General features: G+C 36.1%; 1 protein-coding gene across 7 annotated transcripts in view; it reads right to left on the bottom strand.

Moving 5' to 3' along the window:
• Nucleotides 1-17,994: 17,994 nt before the first annotated feature.
• The window catches only part of gria2b (glutamate receptor, ionotropic, AMPA 2b), a 40,624-nt gene continuing 36,775 nt past the window's right edge, over nucleotides 17,995-21,843 (bottom strand). For 2 of the 7 annotated variants that reach the window (XM_058065178.1, XM_058065179.1), the window contains exons 15-16: nucleotides 21,145-21,279; nucleotides 17,995-18,485 (exon numbers count right to left, since the gene is read on the bottom strand). In XM_058065178.1, the coding sequence (XP_057921161.1) occupies nucleotides 18,321-18,485; nucleotides 21,145-21,279 (300 nt within the window). In that variant the 3' untranslated portion in view covers nucleotides 17,995-18,320. Of the gene's footprint in view, nucleotides 18,486-21,030; nucleotides 21,280-21,843 lie in introns of those variants that run through there. The other 5 variants (XM_058065181.1, XM_058065180.1, XM_058065183.1 and 2 more) reach the window with 4 other exon arrangements.

Genomic DNA, 21,843 nt, shown 5'->3' with positions numbered 1-21,843 from the left:
AATGCTAACATTCGCATGCCAACAATGGTAACTGTTAGCATGGTAACACCTACTAATATGATGGCAATATAAGTTTATGCCTATGAACATAGCACAAATACTATGAACTGTTAGCATGCTAACACTTTTAGCTTGGTAGATAAATACTTGATCATGATAAAATGATAAAAAGGATAAAATGCTAACTGTTAACATGAAAACACCTAACAAGATAGATGTTTAAACTTATGAAAATGCTAGCATTAGCATGCCAACAATGGTAACTGTTAGCATGGTAACACCTACTAATATGATGGCAATATAGGTTTATGCCTATGAACATAGCACAAATACTATGAACTGTTAGCATGCTAACACTTTTAGCTTGGTAGATAAATACTTGATAATGATAAAATGATTAAAAAATGATGAAATGCTAACTGTTAACATGAAAACAACTAGCAAGATAGATGTTTAAACGTATGAAAATACTAACATTAGCATGCCGACAATGGTAACTGTTAGCGTGGTAACACCTACTAATATGATGGCAATATAGGTTTATGCCTTTGAACATAGCACAAATACTATGAACTGTTAGCATGCTAACACCTCGCATGAAAACACTGTGTGTAACTATGTAAATTGTTGGAAATGCTAAAATGTTAATGTTTGTATGCTAACAATTGTTGAAATGAACACACAAAATTCAGTGAAGAAATAATATATAATTTAAAATGTAATGTGAAATAAATGCTGCCATTTCGACTGTTTTTATCGGCGGGATGGCGCTAACACCAGCAAAAGGGAATAAAGCGACGCTCGGCTCCCCTAATAACAATGCATCACCATCCCTCTAAATATTTTAGGTGCAATTTATTTTTAATCCGCCGGCTGGAAATCAGAGTGATTCAGTTCCATATTGTGGCCTCTCTTGGGGTGTTTTGTCGCTCATGCGTTTTTAATGGTCCGTGGTGAGACTGGCGAGCAGACTTTGGGTGTGCTGGGTCTCATGTTTAGGACCAGGACCAGACGAAGGAAAATATCATGTGCACTCGTTTAGATTCATCGGTCTCGCTTGTGGTCACCAATATATTGGTGGATTATTTTCGCTCCAACTGGCAGAGGTCGTTGAAGAGCATCTCGGTGGCCTCCAGGTCTAAGATGGATGTGATTCCAACTGGAGGACACGTTGGCTTTAGGATGAATAGCTTCAGATGATAAACCGTCAGGACAAAGGAACCTTGACTGCTGTCATAACGTTCATTAAAACGTAATTGAGTCAATTCCAGAAGTTGTCGTTGCAGCTACCTCATTTTTGACTGGCGGGTGCACAGGGTCTCTTGAAATATTTCATGATATGTATTCTGTTATCGCCCAAATCAAAGGTTGATTTTCACAACAAAACACCTCTGATGTTTTCTCGGGGGAAATTAAGATCAGCGAAGAGACGAGCCAACGACGAGCTTGGGATGGATTTATGTATCAGGCTAATGAGCGTAGGCCGAGCCTCCGTTCACACAAGATGAAACTATTATGAAATTATTAGATACATTTTTTAAAAAGTGAAACACAACATCATTAATTAAGTAAATAATAAATACATAAAAAATCAGCAGGAACTCATTAAATTAAAAACAATATTAAATTAATATATAAATAAATCAAGAAATAATTAAATGAATGAATAAAAAAAACATACACAAATAAATACATTACAAAATTTGAACAGCAAATCATTAAATATAAAAAAATATTTGTTAAATGTAAACACAAAATTATTAAATGCATATGAATAATTACATACACACAATACAGACAGGATTAAAAAAAATTAAACAATTATAAATAATAAACAATTGAAATAAATGAAAATAAATACACTTATACAATGAAGCAGAAAATTGTTAAATAAAATATGAATGAATAAAAAAACATACACAAATAAATAAACGACAAAATTGGAAAAGCAAATCATAAAATAAATAAAAATATTTGTTAAATGTAAACACAAAATTATTAAATGCATACAAATAATTACATACACACAATACAAACATGATTAAAAAATTAAACAATTATAAATAATAAACAATTGAAATACTGAAATAAATGAAAATAAATACACTTATACAATGAAGCAGAAAATTGTTAAATAAAATATGAATAAATAAAAAAAACATACGCAAATAAATAAATAAATAAAAAAATTGGAAAAGCAAATCATTAAATAAATAAAAATATTTGTTAAATGTAAGCAAAAAATTATTAAATGCATATGACTAATTACATACACACAATACAGACATGATTTAAAAAAACAATTATAAATAATAAACAATTGAAATAATGAAATAAATGAAAATAAATACACTTATACAATGAAGCAGAAAATTGTTAAATAAAATATGAATTAAAAAAACATACACAAATAAATAAATTACAAAATTGGAACAACAAATCATTAAATAAATAAAAATATTTGTTAAATGTAAACACAAAATTATTAAATGCATATGAATAATTACATACACATGATACAGACATGATTTAAAAAAAATTAAACAATTATAAATAATAAACAATTGAAATAATGAAATAAATGAAAATAAATACTTACACAATGAAGCAGAAAATTGTTAAATAAAATAAATAAATTCACAAATAAATATATTCTTAAAAATGAAATTATGAATAAATACATAAATTAATTGATGAATACATACATTTTATGAATACATAAATTAATTCTAAAAAAATGAGACGTCACTGACTATCATATATAAGTACAATAATGGACATCCCTGGGTTTAATAGACATTTTTTTTAATCATACTGCTAATTTTGTACTGAGCAGCCAGACCCTTTCCTTCTAACATGATAACTGTGCTCTATAGCTGCAAATGTGAAAAGGCGTTTCTTTGAGAGCGCATACACGAGCAGACATGCCAAGGTCGCCATTGTGAAGTTGGCCGACGGGAGTGTTGACGTCACATGATGTTCATCACATGATGTTCTTCCAGTTGACCCTGTGGAGTTACAAGAGGCGGAGGCAGTGAGGACATCTCGTCTGCGTTGATGTCACACAATGTAACACAATGTAAACAATTAGTAGACAACACCAGAGAGCTCCTGACGGCGCAAATTCCGTCCCCTCCTCATTTGGAGCCGTGGAAGTGCGGTCACTTTATTTTCGCTGTGTAAATATTTTAATGGCAAAGAATGTGGCAAGTCGTAAAACTCATTCTCTCGCCTCGCCGCTGAATTATTAACACTCAACTACAATGGATATTTTTAGCTGGGCCACCTAAAGTTTACAATATTAATACCCTTCTCCAAAGCTGTCCGTCACTGAATAAACAAAGGCTTTCTAATTGAAGAGGAAAAACATTGCGGCATTAAGATTTGCCGACATAGCGTAGCGTTGTACTGCTTCCGCTAGATGGAACATAACATGAATGTGTTTTTATATCTGAGGGATATTAATAATCTCAATTAGACATTATTCATTCATTGCGTCAACTTGAAACTGTAATGCACCCGCGTCACCACTAGGTAGCGCAACCACATGTTTAATTGGAATGCGTGACGCCGGGTGGAATGTATTGTTGTCATCTTCAAACTGCAATAAAAGGCTGCGACTTCAGTGGTTTTTGTGCAAAATTGTTACAAATATGAAGGTGCTGACTTAAATAATTAAAGGGATGAATAAAAAAAAAATATATATAAAATAATACTAACAAATGAAATAATTCAAATAATAATCAAGAAATATATTTTTTTAATTAAATAAAATGTGAAATATTACTTGAAATAATATATATATATATATATATATATATAATACTAACAAATGAAATAATACAAATAATAATCAAGAAATATATATTTTTTATTAAATAAAATGTGAAATATTACTTGAAATAAAACATATATATAATACTAACAAATGAAATAATACAAATAATAATCTAGAAATATATTTTTTAATTAAATAAAATGTGAAATATTACTTGAAATAAAAAAATATATATAATGCTAACAAATGAAATAATACAAATAATAATCAAGAAATACATTTTTTAATTAAATAGAATGTGAAATATTACTTGAAATAAAAAATATATATATAATACTAACAAATGAAATAATACAAATAATAACCAAGAAATATTTTTTTTCAATTAAATTAAATGTGAAATATTACTTGAAATAAATGTATTTATTTGCTGACTTAAGTGAATAAAAAAATAAATAAAATATAATAATACTAACAAATGAAATAATACAAATAATAATCAATAAATATTTTTTAAATTAAATAAAATGTGAAATATTACTTGAAATAAATGTATTTATTTTTATTTTAAATTTTATTTCACTATGCATTCATTTATTTCAATGAATGCTTAAATAATTCATTAAAATTGATTTTTTTTTATTGTCCAGTAATCCATTAAAATGAAAACTATTGATCACATTCTCAGTGATACATAATCAAGTACACTTTGGCATAATTAAACGGGGATACTACTATAAAATAGTGCGGTCTATAAAGTAAGTACTGTAAGTAGTACTAGTAAGTATACAGTAATGTTATGAGAGGAATAAAACAGAGCGTATTAAATGTGAAATCAACAGAATAGGTTAAAACGTTCCATAAAGATGGAATCCATTTGTTTTGTAGATCATTTCTCCGACTCGTCCATTTACTTAATAATTCAAGAATGGGCAGCTCTGAAACCGTCGGCTAAGACCAATTCTCACACTCGCTTTCAAGCCTCCCTTGTGCTTTTCTCGTCTGCTTCTCAGACGGGAAAAAAAACAAACAAACGCATCTTCAGTTATTTTTTCAATTTCAGCGATTAAATTATGCATGAGAGCGATTCCTGTTTGAAAAGTGAGCAGGACATCTTGTCTAGCCTGAGATGTTTCTCTGTGATGTGAATTCGCGGCCTTGCCCTGTCCTGAACGCCACGGGCCGTTCTTTGTTCACGCGATGAGCGAGCATTCTGAACATTTCATCATAGAGAGCACGCTAAAGCCTCCAACTCGGGATTCTTCTTTCGGTTGACGGTGGATATGCCTTGATGATGCCAAATCGCTGCAGAGGAAGTCTTATTGCTGGCATGGCATCTGTAAAGCTGATATATAACATGCCCACAAAAAAAAGCTATTGTACTAAAAACTATGGATATGACTGCCATAAGATGTATAATATTAATGTATCATTTTATTTTTATTAATACCATGTTAAATTGTGTGTGTGTTTTTAAAACTACAAAAATAAATAGAAGTAAAAATAGAATAAAAAGACATTAAATAATAAATAAAAAGACAAACAATAAATAAATAAAAAGACATTAAATAATAAATACATAAACAGCCGTTAAAATTAAATAAATACAAGACAAACAAAAGTAAAGCTGATGTTTAACATGCCCACAAAAATAGGTATTGTACTAAAAACTATGGATATGACTACCATAAGATGTATAATATTAATGTATCATTTTATTTTTATCAATACCAAGTTAAATTGTTTTTTTATTAAAAAACTACAAAAATAAATAGAAGTAAAAATAGAATAAAAAGACATTAAATAATAAATAAATAAAAAGACATTAAACAATAAATAAATAAAAAGACATTAAATAATGAATACATAAATAGCAGTTAATTCAATAAATACAAGACGAACAAAACAAAATAAACACATTAAAAAGTATAAAAAAACACATGCAATACATTCAAGTAAAAATAAAAACATGAAAACAAAAATACACGTAAAAAATAACTATAAAAAATTACAATAAATAAAAAGTTAAAAAATAATGTAAACATTTTCAAAATAATAAACTATATAATAAATACAATTAAAAATCCAATCAAATTAAATTGAAACAACAATTATGAAATAAATTTAACTGAAAATAAAATAATACATTAAATTAATAAAAAGTAAAAAAAAACATGAAAATAAATAAATCCATGAAAAAAATTCTACAAAATTAGTAAGTTACAAAAAAAAATAGTTTTGTGATTCTTCTGATGCTTCAAATCTGTGGTTCTATCATGCGTTTATACATACATGCTCTACTTTCTTGTTGACGTCCACACGCTCTTTCTTCATCTCACTACTGTGTCACACTGAAGGACCGTGTCATCTATCAGACCATCCATACAATTTGTCCACCCGGGTTTCTCCTTGTGCAGGGCGTGTGTGTGTTTGTGTGTGTGTGTTTGTGTGTCTTCAGCAGCATTGTCTCCGAGATGAAGTTTATCTGGAACAACGAGTGCAGCTTTAATATAAATGGGCGCGGCCTCTGGGTTGCCCGGTTAATAGGTTGTGACACCTTGGCCACCGGCTTGATAGATCAGGGTGCAGATAGACGAAGGCTGAACCAATGGAAAGCCTTATTACAGCCTGACAGAGGAGAGCGCTTGTGGAGATCCATCACCCTCTGGGGGACTCTTTATGTGTGTGTGTGTGTGTGTGTGTGTGTGTGTGTGTGTGTGTGTGAGGGAGAAATGGAAATCTACTGAGTGCCATGCTTCCCACAAGGTGATACTGCTGTGCCTTGGTTGACGAGCATGCATATGCAATGTGGATGTTCATATGTCGCCTGCATCCTACGGGGGGACATCGCTCCGAGCGAGTTCACGGTATCTGCATACGCGACAGATGGATTCCCAACGTGTGCTGCAGCTAAGATAATTATGACATACTGTACGTCTTTATTACAACTCAGCCTAGAACTACAGACACCTGATCTCTGGATCATTTGGAGGACGTTCCGACACAAAATGCATATATTACACGAAACATAATCGATATTGTATTATTAGGAATCACAGAATCAGCCATAATAAAACATTGCATTACCAATCATAACAATACTATCACCAGCTTGTTTCTGCTTTGGTGTGCCAACACACCCGCCGAACATCTAAAAGGTTCCTCAAGGCCGCAAAACAAAGCAGTGACATTAACGCAATCTACAGGGGTGGGGGGGACTGCTTAACTCAAGCATGGTGCTTTTGCACAGCCAGCTGCAGTCCAACATCAAGGCATCAACATGCCGCATGATAATGTCCCGATCAATAAATAATGAGCGCTCTGCTTAGCGCCCCAACGTGAGCTGCTGTGGCTGCGTCGATGTGGAGCATGCGGGGACACAGCTGCTACAGTACCCGTGTTAGCTAACAAAACACCTGCTGATGAAAACATATTCATAACAACACAATTCAATTCAATGATTAGAAATCAATACAACATGTATTTACTTTGGTTCGATTACTTGCAATGTTACTCTTGTCCCTTCCAATACCACTTTATAAAAATTAGATTTGTAAAAAAAAAAAAAGGAAAAAAAGCAGGCTTCGCTACACATCTTTAAAAAAGCTAGGATGTGTATTTTTTTATTATTACAATTATTCCACATGGGTGGTATGCCTGCCCAAGTCCGCTAGCCCACCTCATCACGGAGATCAGCTTTGTTAAAAAACAACAACTAAACACAAAAATCAGGCTTCACTACACATCTTAATGCAATTTTTCATGCAATTAGATTTTTATTATTTGTCTAATTAAATTATTCAATTTTCCACATGGGCAGCATGCCCATCGCCGCTAGCCCACCTCATCACGGAGATCAGCTTTGTTAAAAAATCAACAACTAAACACAAAAATCAGGCTTTGCTACACATCTTTAAAAAAATTAATGCATGAAATTTTTATTATTATTTAATTCAATGATTCAGTTTTGCATATGGGCATGATGACCCGTCCGGAGCACACCACTTCACTGTCAAATAAAAAAAACATAATAATGTCAAATTAAAAAATAAAATCAGGCTTCACTACACATCTTAATGCAATTTTTCATGCAATTTGATTTTTATTATTTGTCAAATTAAATGATTCAATTTTCCACATGGGCAGCATGCCCATCGCCGCTAGCCCACTTCATCACTATCAGCTTTGTTAAAAAAACACAACTAAACACAAAAATCAGGCTTCACTACACATCTTAATGCAATTTGTCATGCAATAACATTTTTGCAATTTGATTTTTATTATTTGTCTAATTTAATTATTCAATTTTCCACGTGGGCAGCATGCCAATTGCCGCTAGCAAGGAGGTCAGCTTTGTTAAAAAATCAACAAAATCAGGCTTTGCTACACATCTTAAAAATAAATTAATGCATGAAATTTTTATTATTATTTAATTCAATTATTCAATTTGGTATATGGGCATGATGGCCCATCCCGAGCACACCACTTCAATGTCAAATTAAAGAAAAAAATAAAATAAAATCAGGCTTCACTACACATCTTTAAAATAATTAATTGCATGAAACTTGGCCAAAATTAGATTTGTATTATTTGTCTAATTCAATGATTTCATTTGCTATAGGGACATAATACTGCCATTGCGCTTGTAAAAACAACAAAAAAATCAGGCTTCGCTACACATCATTAAAAAGGTTAATAGCTTTAATAGCTGCTCATTCACTATAATTATACATTGTCCTACCTATAAAATGCCACTAGGTGACAGCATTCTAGTAACTGCGTGGGTAAAAAGCAGCCTGTGTGGTTAAAGCAAGAGACTCTAGCGATGCGCTTGACTGTGGAAATGACTTATTGACGTTACACACCCCAGGAGAGATGCAATCATTCCACCAATCAGCCTCAGCACCTTCCTGTAATCAAGAGTCCTTATGGGCCATTAGCTCAGCCGGCGATGTTTAAACAAAATGAATCTTTTTCTCCCGTGTGAGCCATCATCCTACCACAGTCTCGTCGTGTCTCTGCCCTCCCCTCTGACGTTACCCCTCGCTGGAATAGTCAATGATAAGATCCTCCTCGTGCTCCGGCTAATGATGACAGAAGGTAACACGAGTGACCTGGATGTGCCGCTTCCTGTACGATAATACATCAGCAGTACAGAATGAACAATGTAACGCTGTCAGGATTCATGAACTGCGGTAAATCTGTGACAAGTACGTAATAAGTATCGCTCAACATGAGTAGTAAGTAATTTGTGTCTTTGGTTATAGCTAGTATTTTGTAATATAACAATTATCTATGATCTATTATTAGTATTAACCTTTAGATGCATGAGTGACTGGACCCTACACTCTTCCATAAGTGGGTCAAAAATGACTCATATTAGAATCAATGCGTTTTTATGCCAATTTTGCCATTTTGGATAGGAATAATCACTTGTATGATATTTAGTATTATATTTAGGAGTTGATAAATTGATAAGAATCAAAGGTTCCGATTGGATTCCATAGAAAATGCATGCAGGTCATTTTTGACCCACTTATGGGAGGTTGGGGTAGTAACACAAAAACAAAAATTTCTTAAAATGTATAAAAGATAAGTTAAAAATGTGAGTGGCATGATATCAAAAATGTGTTTTTTGAGGAATACCTGGAATATGAAATTATAAAAAAAATTCATTAGGTTGGGGTAGTAACATAAAAACAAAACAAATCTTAAAATGTATAAAAAGTGAGTTAAAAATGTGAATGGCATGATATCAAAAACATGTTTTTGAGGAATACCTGGAATATGAAATGATACAAAATTTTCATTACAAAGATATTTCAAGAAAACAACCTGACCGGGTCATTTTTGACCCACTTGTGGAAGGTTGGGGGTAGTAACACAAAAACAAAAATATCTTAAAATGTATAAAAGGTAAGTTAAAAATGTGAATGGCATGATATCAAAAACATCTTTTTTGAGGAATACCTGGAATATGAAATCATAAAAAAATTTAATTACAAAGATATTTCAAGAAAACAACCTGACCGGGTCATTTTTGACCCACTTATGGAAGGTTGGGGGTAGTAACACAAAAACAAAAATTTCTTAAAATATATAAAAGGTAAGTTAAAAATGTGAATGGAATGATATCAAAAACATGTTTTTTGAGGAATACCTGGAATATGAAATAATAAAAAAATTTAATTACAAAGATATTTCAAGAAAACAACCTGACCGGGTCATTTTTGACCCACATATGCATCTAAGGCAGGGGTCTCAAACTCAATTTACCTGGGGGCCACTGGAGCTAGGGTCTGGGCAAGGCTGGGCCGCATCAGGTTTTCCAAAAAAAAAACAAAAAAACGCATTTATTAAAAACAGAAAAATATACAAACTTATTCAGTGCTTTGGTTCCGATTTTCTACAAGAAAAGCTCTGATAAAACATTCCACTGTTCTCAAATATCTTAATTTTTATTTTTCTGCACAAAATAAGATGAAAAATAAATAAACAAATCAAGAATAAAGAAAATCAATCAATCAGTTATGAATAAATATAATAATAATAATAATAATAAAACGGCAAATAATAAAAAATTAAGAAACCACATATAGTTGGTGGGTAGACAAATTATTATTTTCTGATTAAAATGAACAAAGCATTATTAGAGCCCTGTAGACATGACAAAACACGACTATAGTCACATTTATACTCTTTTTATTTACAACATATTGCGCAACTGCAGGGTCTTGAGACACATGCTAACTCGCAAACTAGAGAGCTAGCGACCTAAACGGTAGCCTTCGAGTTATTTCCTTTAAATTTAATAGCCAAAAACTTACCACTTCCACACGGATAGGGAGGATAACTATTAACAGTTATTTAACCTTTAACATGAACATTAATCAAACGTAATCATTTTTTTCTGGGTACATGATACCATACAGCATCCATATCAAACTTGCGCGGGCCGCACTAATATTAAACTTTCATATCAAGGCGGGGGCCTCAAACTAGTGTCCTGCAGGCCACATTTGGCCCGCGGGCCGCGTGTTTGAGAACCCTGATCTAAGGGGTTAAGGCATCTGTGAGTAAACTTTTGAGTGTCCTGGTTTTCGGTAATAAAAATCCGGTCACCCTACATTCAAGCCATCCTCTTGAGGAGCAGTGGGCAGCCACCCGCGGAACGGATCTAGGTCGTAGATCAGCATCTTTGTCAGTGAAGTGATGGCGGTATCGTCAAAATGGGAGGGTTGCAAAATCGAATCCAAACAAATCATGCAATTGATTGGAAAATCCTTTACGGTGCTCTTAATTTGCACGACCGGTCATGTGATTTCCGACGTTCATCGCATCTTTTGGTTATGCTTGTTATCCATTTGCTCGTCCTCCAACGTAATGAGACGCACCATTCGGTTATTGCTCAACCCGCATTGGCCAGTCGGCGTAAATAATGTGGAAAAAGTCAAGTGGGGGTTGTGAGGATGGGAGAGTGGCCGAGCGGTGATTGTACATGTGGAGTCAGTGGGTGTGATGAGAGTGGAGGTTGCAGTGGCGCTAAACGCTAAACACCTCCACGGGAAGTAGAAGATCAAATATAGCGCTCCGACGTCATCTCCACTTCGTTCATTAATTGCATCTGTGACATTTGTGCAAGAAATGCCAGCTCGGAGGGTATGGTGGGGGGGGACAAAAACAAGACAACAGCGCACCGTGGTCCGTTACCATGGCGATCTATTCAGCCGCTTTTCAAGAGGCAGCGTCGCTTCCTCTCTTGCTGCCGGCCTCGAACTGGATTACATAATTTGCCCGCCGATGTTGTTTTTTTCTCACTTTCAAATGTATGCATGAGAACCCCCCCCCCTTTTTTTTTCTCTACCTCCTCTTTTCCCTCCATCCTTCCTTCCTCTACATGGGGAGCTGTGCTGGACACTGTTGCCATGACAACACAGACAGGGGATAACTGTACAGCATTGAAGGCTGCCTCCCAGCCACAGAATTCTTCTTTTCAAACATTTTGATTGTTGTTTGTTTGTTCAGAGCAATAATGGCTCAGGGTTGGCGGTTTGATTCTCACTCGTTAGTTTCCAAATAACCCACAGCAGTTGTGACTGTGTTTGACTGACAAGTGAGTGATCAATTGGTTCATTTCATTGGGAAGCGCTTTGGGTACCTTGAAAGTTCAGTCTCATTTCAGGAAGTGATGTCATCGTGGTGACATAAATGCTTCTCGAAATAGCTGGTCGACTTGGTTCAGTATATTTTTCATCAAAATAGCAGTCATGCCAAAAATGTTGTGTTGCTGCTGGATGTTCATTATCTCGGAATGATACTGTAAGTTTTTTTTTCCCCAAAAGAGGAAGGTTTAAGACAACAATGGATGAAGAAAGTGCAGAGAACAAGAGACACATGGAAGCCCACCTGGAGTTCTGTTCTTTGCAGTCATCATTTCACTGATGACTTCTTTGAAGTAGATAGATAGATAGACTAGATAGACTCCCTTTATTGTCATTGCACAAAAACACAGTAGTGAAATTGCCAACGAAATGTCGTTGCCTGGCTCCCATATAATAACAGACACAAAAGAAGATAAGTAATAATAAATAATAATAATAATAATAATAATGTGGAGAATAAATAGATATAATAGACACCAAATATGAACAACATAATGTAAAGTGCAGCGTGAACAGTAAATTGCCCAAATAATTTAAATAATTAAATAAATAATAATAATGTAAGTAAGGTAGAGGGGCTTATTTGGCATTCAGCAGTCTGATGGCCAGGGGGAAGTAGCTGTCTCTGAACCTGGTCGTCCTACAGCGGATGCTGCAGAACCTTCTCCCCGATGCCAGGCGAGAGAACAGTCCATGCTGGGGGTGTGTGGGGTCAGAGCAGATCCGATGGGCTCTAGATACACACCGGCTGTTTGCTATGTCCTTAATGGGGGGGAGTTGGGTCCCGATGATCTTCTCCGCTGTCCTCACCACTCTCTGCAGTAACGTCCAGTCCGAGGCCTTGCAGCTCCCAGACCAGACGGAGATGCAGTTGGTCAGCAGGCTCTCGATGGTCCCTCTGTAGAAGGTGGTAAGGATAGGAGGGGAGAGGGAGGCTCTTTTCATCCGCCGCAGGAAGTGCAGTCGCTGCTGTGCCTTCCTCGCCAGAGCGGAGGTGTGGAGTGACCAGCCGAGGTTGTCTGTGATATGCACCCCCAAGTACTTGGTTGTGTTCACAACTTCTACGGCTGTGTCGTTGATGCTGAGTGGAGTGTGGCTGGGTCTGGATCTCCTGAAGTCGACGATGATCTCCTTTGTTTTGTCAACATTCAGGATCAGGTTGTTCGCCTTGCACCAATCCACAAGGTGTCGCACTTCCTCCCTGTAAGCCAGTTCGTTGTTGTCCTGAATGAGGCCCACAACTGTTGTGTCGTCCGCGTACTTCAGGATATGGTTGCTGCTGTACTTGGGGCGACAGTCATGGGTCATTAGGGTAAACAACAGGGGGCTCAGAACACATCCCTGGGGTGAGCCGGTGTTCAGGGAGATGACACTGGATGTGTTGTCGCCCACTCTGACATACTGGGTTCTATCTGTGAGGAAGTCAAGCAGCCAGTTGCACAGGGAGGTCTTGAGGCCCAGTGGCTCCAACTTGCGTACCAGGTCCTGGGGGATGATCGTGTTGAATGCTGAGCTGAAGTAACACTGAATGTAGCAGAAAGAGGCGAGGCTCGTCATGCTTTTGTGAATATATTGTTTGCTTTCAAAAATAGAACCTAAGTAGAACATTACGATGTGCTGAATCATGTCAGGTATCCTTTAATGTTTTCTCCAGATTTTGGATTACAGTCTGAACAAGTGAGGCTAAAAACGATTCAAACAAGCTAGAAGTATCATTGTGGGATTTACTGTGGGACTATTGTGGGATTTATGCTGACTCCCACATTGACGTCGCAATTGTGGAGTGATACATAATATGTTCTTGTGTTGACAAATTATTCCTTTATTTACCTTGGCTGTTTAATGATGTTCTACCAGTAATAAGTCTTCATAAAGACTGTTTATGACCACCAAATATCAGAAAAATCCATCATGTCTCTCACTTGTTTGCTTTTTTGAGAATGGAGGCGTTGTCTACGTGGATACGCCCACCAATCCAGACAAGATAACTTTGTAAAAAAAAAAAATTAATTCTGTCAGTCCAGACTCAAACAAGCATGTATTAGCCCACTATTTCTTAAATAACAGAAAAAAGGCTTCGCTACATATTTTAAAAAAAGTTATATTGTATAAACACAATATAATATATTTTTAATATACATTAGGCTTCGCTACACATCTTAAAACGACACCTGGAGCTCTGTTAGCTACCCACCATCATTTTCTAGATATGCTAGTGTTGCTAATGTTATGTTGTATGTGATATTTATCACAGCAAATCAGAGATCAATAGCAATCTCGAGTATTGATGAATTATTTGTGAAATTTACTGTTTACGCTGTACATTGTTGTTCATATTTGATGTCATCTATTTATTCTCCATATTATTATTATTGTTTATTATTATATGGGAGCCAGGCAACAACATTTTATTGGCAATTTTACTGCTGTTATTGTGCAACGACAATAAAGGAAGTCCATCCATCCATCCATCCCTCCATCCGTCCATCCATCCATCGTCCATCCATCCATCCATCCATCCATCCATCATCTATCCATCCATCATCCATCCATCCATCATCCATCATCCATCATCCATCATCCATCCATCCATCCATCCATCCATCATCCATCCATCATCCATCCATCATCCATCCATCCATCATCCATCCATCATCCATCCATCCATCCATCATCTATCCATCATCCATCCATCCATCATCCATCCATCCATCCATCCATCATCCATCCATCAATCCATCATCCATCCATCCATCCATCCATCCATCACCCATCCATCCATCTATCCATCTATCCATCCATCCATCATCCATCATCCATCATCCATCATCCATCATCCATCATCCATCATCCATCATCCATCCATCCATCATCCATCATCCATCATCCATCATCCATCATCCATCCATCCATCATTCATCCATCATCATCCATCCATCCATCATCCATCCATCCATCCATCCATCCACCATCCATCATCCATCATCCATCATCCATCCATCCATCCATCTATCCATCCATCCATCCATCCATCCATCCATCTCGAGGGAGGTTTCCTGGTGTGCTAGCTAACGATGTAATTGGACATCGGTAAACAACACCGCCATCTAACAAACTATCCCAGCTGTTTGGGGCGTGCCCCAACGGGATGCCATCTGTACAAAAAGCCCAAGAAGTTCCTTTTACGTTCTATTTGGAACATACGTCCGTCATTTATCCTGGTCTAAAAGGGTGACATGAAAGCTGGAATGAAGCACGTGAGACGTTAAGTGAAGGAAATAAAAGCGATAGAGCCGCCATCTGCCTTCACGTGTGTCGCTGCCAAGAGAGGCTGGCGGCGCGGAGGGACGGGGACCTCTTGTCCGGAAGAAGATGGATTTTCCGTGTCTGCTGAAGAGCGGCCAGATTAAATCTTTCATAACGTAGACTTGTCTGATCATTTATGTCGCCTATGCAGATTGTCGCCCATTTCTCATTTTGAAGGGTTAGTTTAGGGGTTACAGGTGGCGGGTTGGGGTGGGGTCAGACTATCATGCCGCCTCCTCCTGTAATATAGAGAGGATCTTTGGCTAGGGTTTTTTTCATTAGGCCTGTCTCTGACTATTTTTTTTTACAGTTGGTCCTTAAACACAGCAGGGTCAGGCAAAATGATCTGACATATTTGTAGGTTAATAAAAGGCAAATAAAGTAAAGTAACAGAAAAAATGTTTTTATTTTCGAAAAGTACATATAATGCAATTTTGCTTTGTTTCTTTTTCAGTTGCTGCCATGAATTGGACCGGTGAGCATCGCGCTTTTATTGTGGAAACGTTCATCAAAACAAACAAATCTGTAACTGCAACACAACGAGCGTTCCGTTTGCACTTCAATCTTGGTACCAGTTCCAAATACCATCTTGTTATGGGGTACCAACTTGAGAGCTACTGGATCTTCATTGAAACCAAAATCAACCGGCCGACCTCGCAACACCAGAACTAATTTAACTTTTAAAACAGAATGGCATTATATGTACTTTTCAAAAATAAAATTGTTTTTTTACTTTATTTGCGTTTTATTTAACCTAAAAAATGTGTCTGATTATTTTGCCGGACCCTTTATAGAGGATCTTTGACTAGCGTTTTAACAGTAAGTCCTTCAAAACAGCATAAGATGATCTTTGACTAGCATTTCTACAATAGATCCGCAAAAACATCCCTGTCATATATAGGATCTTTGACTGTCGTTATTCTGGTCAGTCCTTAAAAATTAGAAGTGCTCATTTGACAAGCTTTTTTTTACAGAAGATCCTCAAAATGCCTGGTTTCCTGTCATATAGAGGATCTTTGGCTCGCATTTTTACAGTACGTCCTTAAAAACAGCTGCGCTCCTGTCATGTAGAGGATCTTTGGTTCGCATTTTTACCTTAGGTCCTTAAAAACAGCTGCGCTCCTGTCATATAGAGGATCTTTGGTTCGCATTTTTACCGTAGGTCCTTAAAAACAGCTGCGCTCATGCCATGTAGAGGATCTTTGGCTTACATTTTTACAATAGACCATCCCGGAGTCTTCCCTGGGGAAGTGTTCCGGGCATCCCCCGCCGGTAGAAGGCCCTGGGCAGACCTGGGACACGCTGGAGGGATTATGTCTCACAGCTGGCCTGGGAAAGCCTTGGTGTCCTCCTGGTGGAACTGGAGGACGTGGCCGGGGGCCGAGAAGTCTGGGCTTCCCTACTGATCCTGTCATATAGAGGATCTTTGACTAGTGTTGTTAGAGCTGGTTCTCCTGTCATTTATCCCACACTTTTGCATTGTTACATAGTCAAACAACATTTGAATCCCCCCCACCCACCCACCAACGACGCAAATGAGAGAGAGCCACTGAGCGCTAACAAGAGATCAGCCACTTTTTATTTAGAAAGAGTCCCAAAAATAAACAAGTTAGCACACATTCCATATACAAAATGTCAGTGAGAATAGCCTGAATTACGCCATGAAACTTCGAAGCAACTACAGTATATGTACCTATTGTCGGGATACAAAAGAACAACAGCCAGAGTAATAATACAGATTTTTACCCCCCCCCCCCCCTCTTCCCCTCGTCCCGTTATACAGGAGCGCTCTTTACAGCTCATAAAGTGTCCTATAATGAGTGTTTGTCTGTAGTCGTGTCAGTGAAGGTCACACCGCCTTCAAAAGAAACCAAAAACATTTCAGTAGCGTTGACACTATCATGGAAGGGGGAGGGGGGGCTATACATTTTTTTTTTAATTTCACCTTTTTCTAGAAAATATATGTATATATGTATATATCGTATATATATGTCTAACATTATTGTGTGTTTTATATATATATTTTTTTCCCAAATTCAAAACACCTCACGACTTGTACATTAAAATGTAAACGCGATGATGCGGCAGGAATGGAAAGAAAACGTCGTCGCATGCAAACTGGTGCTACTTCATTGTCAGGTGGATGCAAAAGTACATGGAAACGGAACAAAAGCAAAAGTAAAACAGGAAAAGGAAAAAAAAAGGCTATTGTGTCATTGCCAGCAACTGTACATTTAGTTACAAAAAGTCATTTACATTCACTGAAAGGACAGTGATTGATTCCGTTATTAAGACTCGTACTCCACTGGCACTAGAATTTGTTTGGCACCCTTTCACGTATTTGGCGTTTGGTCACCACGGCGACAGCGTGGATGCCCTCCTTCTTTCCACCATTTTGTTGTTTTGCATTCACAGCGTGTAAACAGGTTCACTTCTTTTCCTTGAAAACACAGCAAACACCCTGGTCCTCGGCGGGAAAATAAAAAAAAATAAAAAGATAAAAACGCAAGCCAAAAAACATCAGCAAACTTAGACCGTCAACGAGAAAACGTCATATCAACAGCAGAATGTTCCAAGAGTAAAATATACAGGAAATATGACACTATAGAAGCTGTTTTGTGTTTTTTTTTCCTCTCTTCTTTTAACCCACCAGCATGTAAGCGAGATTCTTTTAAAAGCTATTTTGTGAAAATACATAAAAATAGTATTTTTTTTTGTATTAAATAAACATTTTCTTAAATTTTCTTAAAAAAAAAAAGACTACTTCACATTTTAATGCGGATGTGCTTCCTGTTTGGGAGGTGACACACACACACATACATAGTTCGGATGAGCCGAAGCAGCTGTCAATCAAGTCCCCGCAGACACACACACACAGAGAGAGAGGAAACATGATAACTTCCTGGATAGCAAGAATGACGTAGAGAATCAAAGTCTTTCCTTTTGGGAAAAAAATGGCAGAACAAAAGCCAGCGAAGAAGGAAAAGGACGAGCAAGCCAAAAACGAAAAGGAGGCGACGGACTAAAAGCGCTCGTTTGAAACCATTTTAAGGCACTCAGAAGTTTCTCACGGATCAGGACAGATCTGTCAGGCTGACGTTGAGTCCCATGTCGGGTCTCACGTAAGGGACGGCGTGGACAGCTTTAGGAAACTCTGGCGTCATCACCCGACCGTTCTCCCCGGTGCTCCCGGTGACCGAAAGTCTCGCTTTGTTCCTCATGGCGTCCCCGAAGGTCATCTGCGGGACGGACGGGGCGGAGAAAGTTAGGGTAGTCTTTCCTCGCATCCGCAAGCGTGAAAGATAATATTTATATATGGATAAAAAAAATGGATGATGACGATGCCGGATGGGAACTAAAGGTGACACGTCGGTGAGGAACGGCATGTCTGATGGTGGCGTCATGTAAGCGGCGTACGGGCAAGCATTACCGCTGGGATGTACGGTATGTTACTAGGACAGAGGCAGCAACAAGCATGGCCATCAACAGTCATACATGGACATGGGCCCAAAAACGCCACGGGAACTTAAATGGACACACAAGATGCCGAGGAGTGTCAAGGCCAACACTGGCGAGAAAAACCAAGCTACAACAGGAAGCAAAAACTCAAACTCAAAAAAAAAAAACCTCAAACTCCCAAACATGAAATATAAGCCTCAAAATGTTACCAGCTCCAGTAACTTTAAGATGGAATATCATCGGGATAAAGGCAAAATTTTACAAGAAAAAATGGGTGTCATATTTTGAGTTGTACTGCTGGGAGCATCAAATCGTAATTGACAGTATATGACCTCTTAATAATCTACAAAAAATGTTGAAATCCCCACATAAAATATGATTTTATTAGTAGAATTTATAGCTTTATTGTTCTTGGAATATTTTGAATTATTTTATTTATTCTCATAAATGTACAGTTTTTCTCTTGTGACTGTAACTTTTCTCTGTGAAATTACGATGTCATTCTCGTAACAGTTTTTCTCTCAGAAATGTACGACTTTATTCTCATAAATAAATAAAAAATTATTTTGAATGTACTTCTTTTCCCGTAAATTTACGACTTTATTGTCATAAATTAAAAATGAAAATTTATTGGGAATGTTGTTGTTGGGATTTATTTCTCGTAACATTCTGACTTTTTTTCTCATAAATTTACAACTTTATTATCGTAGTTGTACGTTTTTTTCCACCAAATTTACGACTTTATTGTCATAAATTAAAAAAATGTTTTTGTTGGGAATGTTGTTGTTGGGAATTTATTTCATGTAACATTCTGACTTCTTTTCTCATTAAATTTTGACTTTTTTCTCGTAAATTTACGACTTTATTGTCATAAATTTAAAAAAAAAAATTGGGGAATGCTTTTGTTGGGAGTTTATTTCTCGTAACATTCTGACTTCTTTTCTCATGAATTTATGACTTTTTTCTTGTAAATTTACGACTTTATTCTCGTAGTTGTACGTTTTTTCTACCAAATTTACGACTTAATTGTCATAAATAAAAAAAAATTGTTGGGAATGTTGTTGTTGGGAATTTATTTCTTGTAACATTCTGACTTCTTTTCTCATAAATGTACGACTTTTTCTCGTAAATTTATGACTTTTTTTTCTCGTAGTTTTATGTTTTTTTCTACCAAATTTACGACTTTATTGTCATAAATTAAAAAAACGTTTTTTTGGGAATGCTGTTGTTGGGAATTTATTTCTCGTAACATTCTGACTGTTTTTCTCATAAATGTATGACTTTTTTCTCGTAAATTTACAACTTTATTCTCGTAGTTGTAGGTTTTTTTCTACCAAATTTACGACTTTATAGTCATAAATTTTAAAAATGTTTTTGTTGGGAATGTTGTTGTTGGGAATTTATTTCTCGTAACATTCTGACTTCTTTTCTCATAAATTTATGACTTTTTTTCTCGTAAATGTACCACTTTATTCTTGTAGTTCTACGTTTTTATCTACCAAATTTACGACTTTATTGTCATAAATTAAAAAAAAATAGTTGGGAATATTGTTGTTGGGAATTTATTTCTTGTAACATTCTGACTTCTTTTCTCATAAAATTATGACTTTTTATTCTCGTAAATTTGCGACTTTATTTTCGTAACTGTCCGTTTTTTTCTAGCAAATTTACGACTTTATTGTCATAAATTAAAAAAATGTTTTTGCTGGGAATTTTACTTCTTTTGTCACTTTTTTTCCTCGTAAATTTACCAGAAAAAGGTTGTAAATTTATGAGAAAAAAAGTGAGAAAATAAGTATTTTATTATATTATATTATAAGTATTATAATTTACAAGTTTTTTTTCATGAATGCATTACTTTATTTCTGTAGTATTACCACTTTATTCTCATAAGTTAATTTTTTCTCTTGTAAATTTACAACTTTATTCTGGAAAATTCTGATTTTTTTATACTCCATTTTAACTTAATTCTTATAGTATTGTTTTTTTCCCATACATTTTGACCTTATCCTTGGAATATGAAAAGTTTGCTAGTAAAATGATGAAGTTTGTATGAAAAAATCGTGAAATTGGTCACACATTATGAAATTATTCCTGTATTTTAGTTTTTCTGTGTGGCGCGAACCCTCCTCGGCCCAAAGACGGTCGTTATGATGCTGTAACAAAAGGGGTGTGGCTGGTATGTCTTTCTCTCATTAAATCATAAACCATCAGTACATACGATCCTTTGGCCAACCTCGTCATTCACTAACACTGAAGGATGGAACGGATGGAGCCAAAAAAAGCGTGCAGTTTGGGGGAATTTATGAAAACCTTGTTCCCTACCCCCTAAATTTTTACACTTTCGATCCCATATACGTTGTAACCTTCCTTATAAGTTGCAAAATTCTGTGAATTCTGCGAGGAAGTTGGGTTAATATTCTGTGCATTCTTTGCCACCTTCATTCGTTTGGCCTCGGCTCGGGACTTGTAACAGAACTCGATCAAGGCCACCAGCATGGCCAAGCCGAGTCCTCCGACCAGAATGTAGAAGACCCCAGCCACGTTGCTCAGGCTGAGGGCGCTCGTCTTCTCCTGCGGGATGCACACGACACAGACGTCAGCGGGAGGGTGGGGAGGGGGGAGGGACACGGGCGACAACCACCAGTGTTTAAAAAAAAAAACAAAACGACATGAATACGACAACATAAAAAAACACACATCCACAACAGAAATGCACAAAAATAACGCAACACTACATTTTCATCATTTACTGTTTTTTTTCAAACATTCAATAATAATAATAATAATAATAATAATAATAAAAAGACAAGAATAACAAGACAGAAATGTGATTGGTCACTTGGGGTAGCATTAAAGCGGAACAGTGGAACCCGTTTATGTGGACGACCCCTCGGATATTTTTATAATTATTTTATTTATATTTTTATTAATTATTATGTGATATGCTAAATATGACATACAGTCATTTCATTACGAGAATAAAGTTTTCTTACATGCGCTAATCTTTGTAAATCAAAAAAACTGTTTTTTGAAATGATTATTTATTTGACTTATTTTGCACTGAACAGGAAGTCAGTATGTGCATGTTTGCATGCTGGGTAATTAGACAGTAGTTAAGTGGTGGTTTCAAGCTGC

The sequence above is a fragment of the Doryrhamphus excisus genome, chromosome 2, assembly GCF_030265055.1.
Source record: "Doryrhamphus excisus isolate RoL2022-K1 chromosome 2, RoL_Dexc_1.0, whole genome shotgun sequence".
Classification (NCBI taxonomy): domain Eukaryota; kingdom Metazoa; phylum Chordata; class Actinopteri; order Syngnathiformes; family Syngnathidae; genus Doryrhamphus; species Doryrhamphus excisus.
This window is presented reverse-complemented; position numbering and strand designations above follow the sequence as displayed.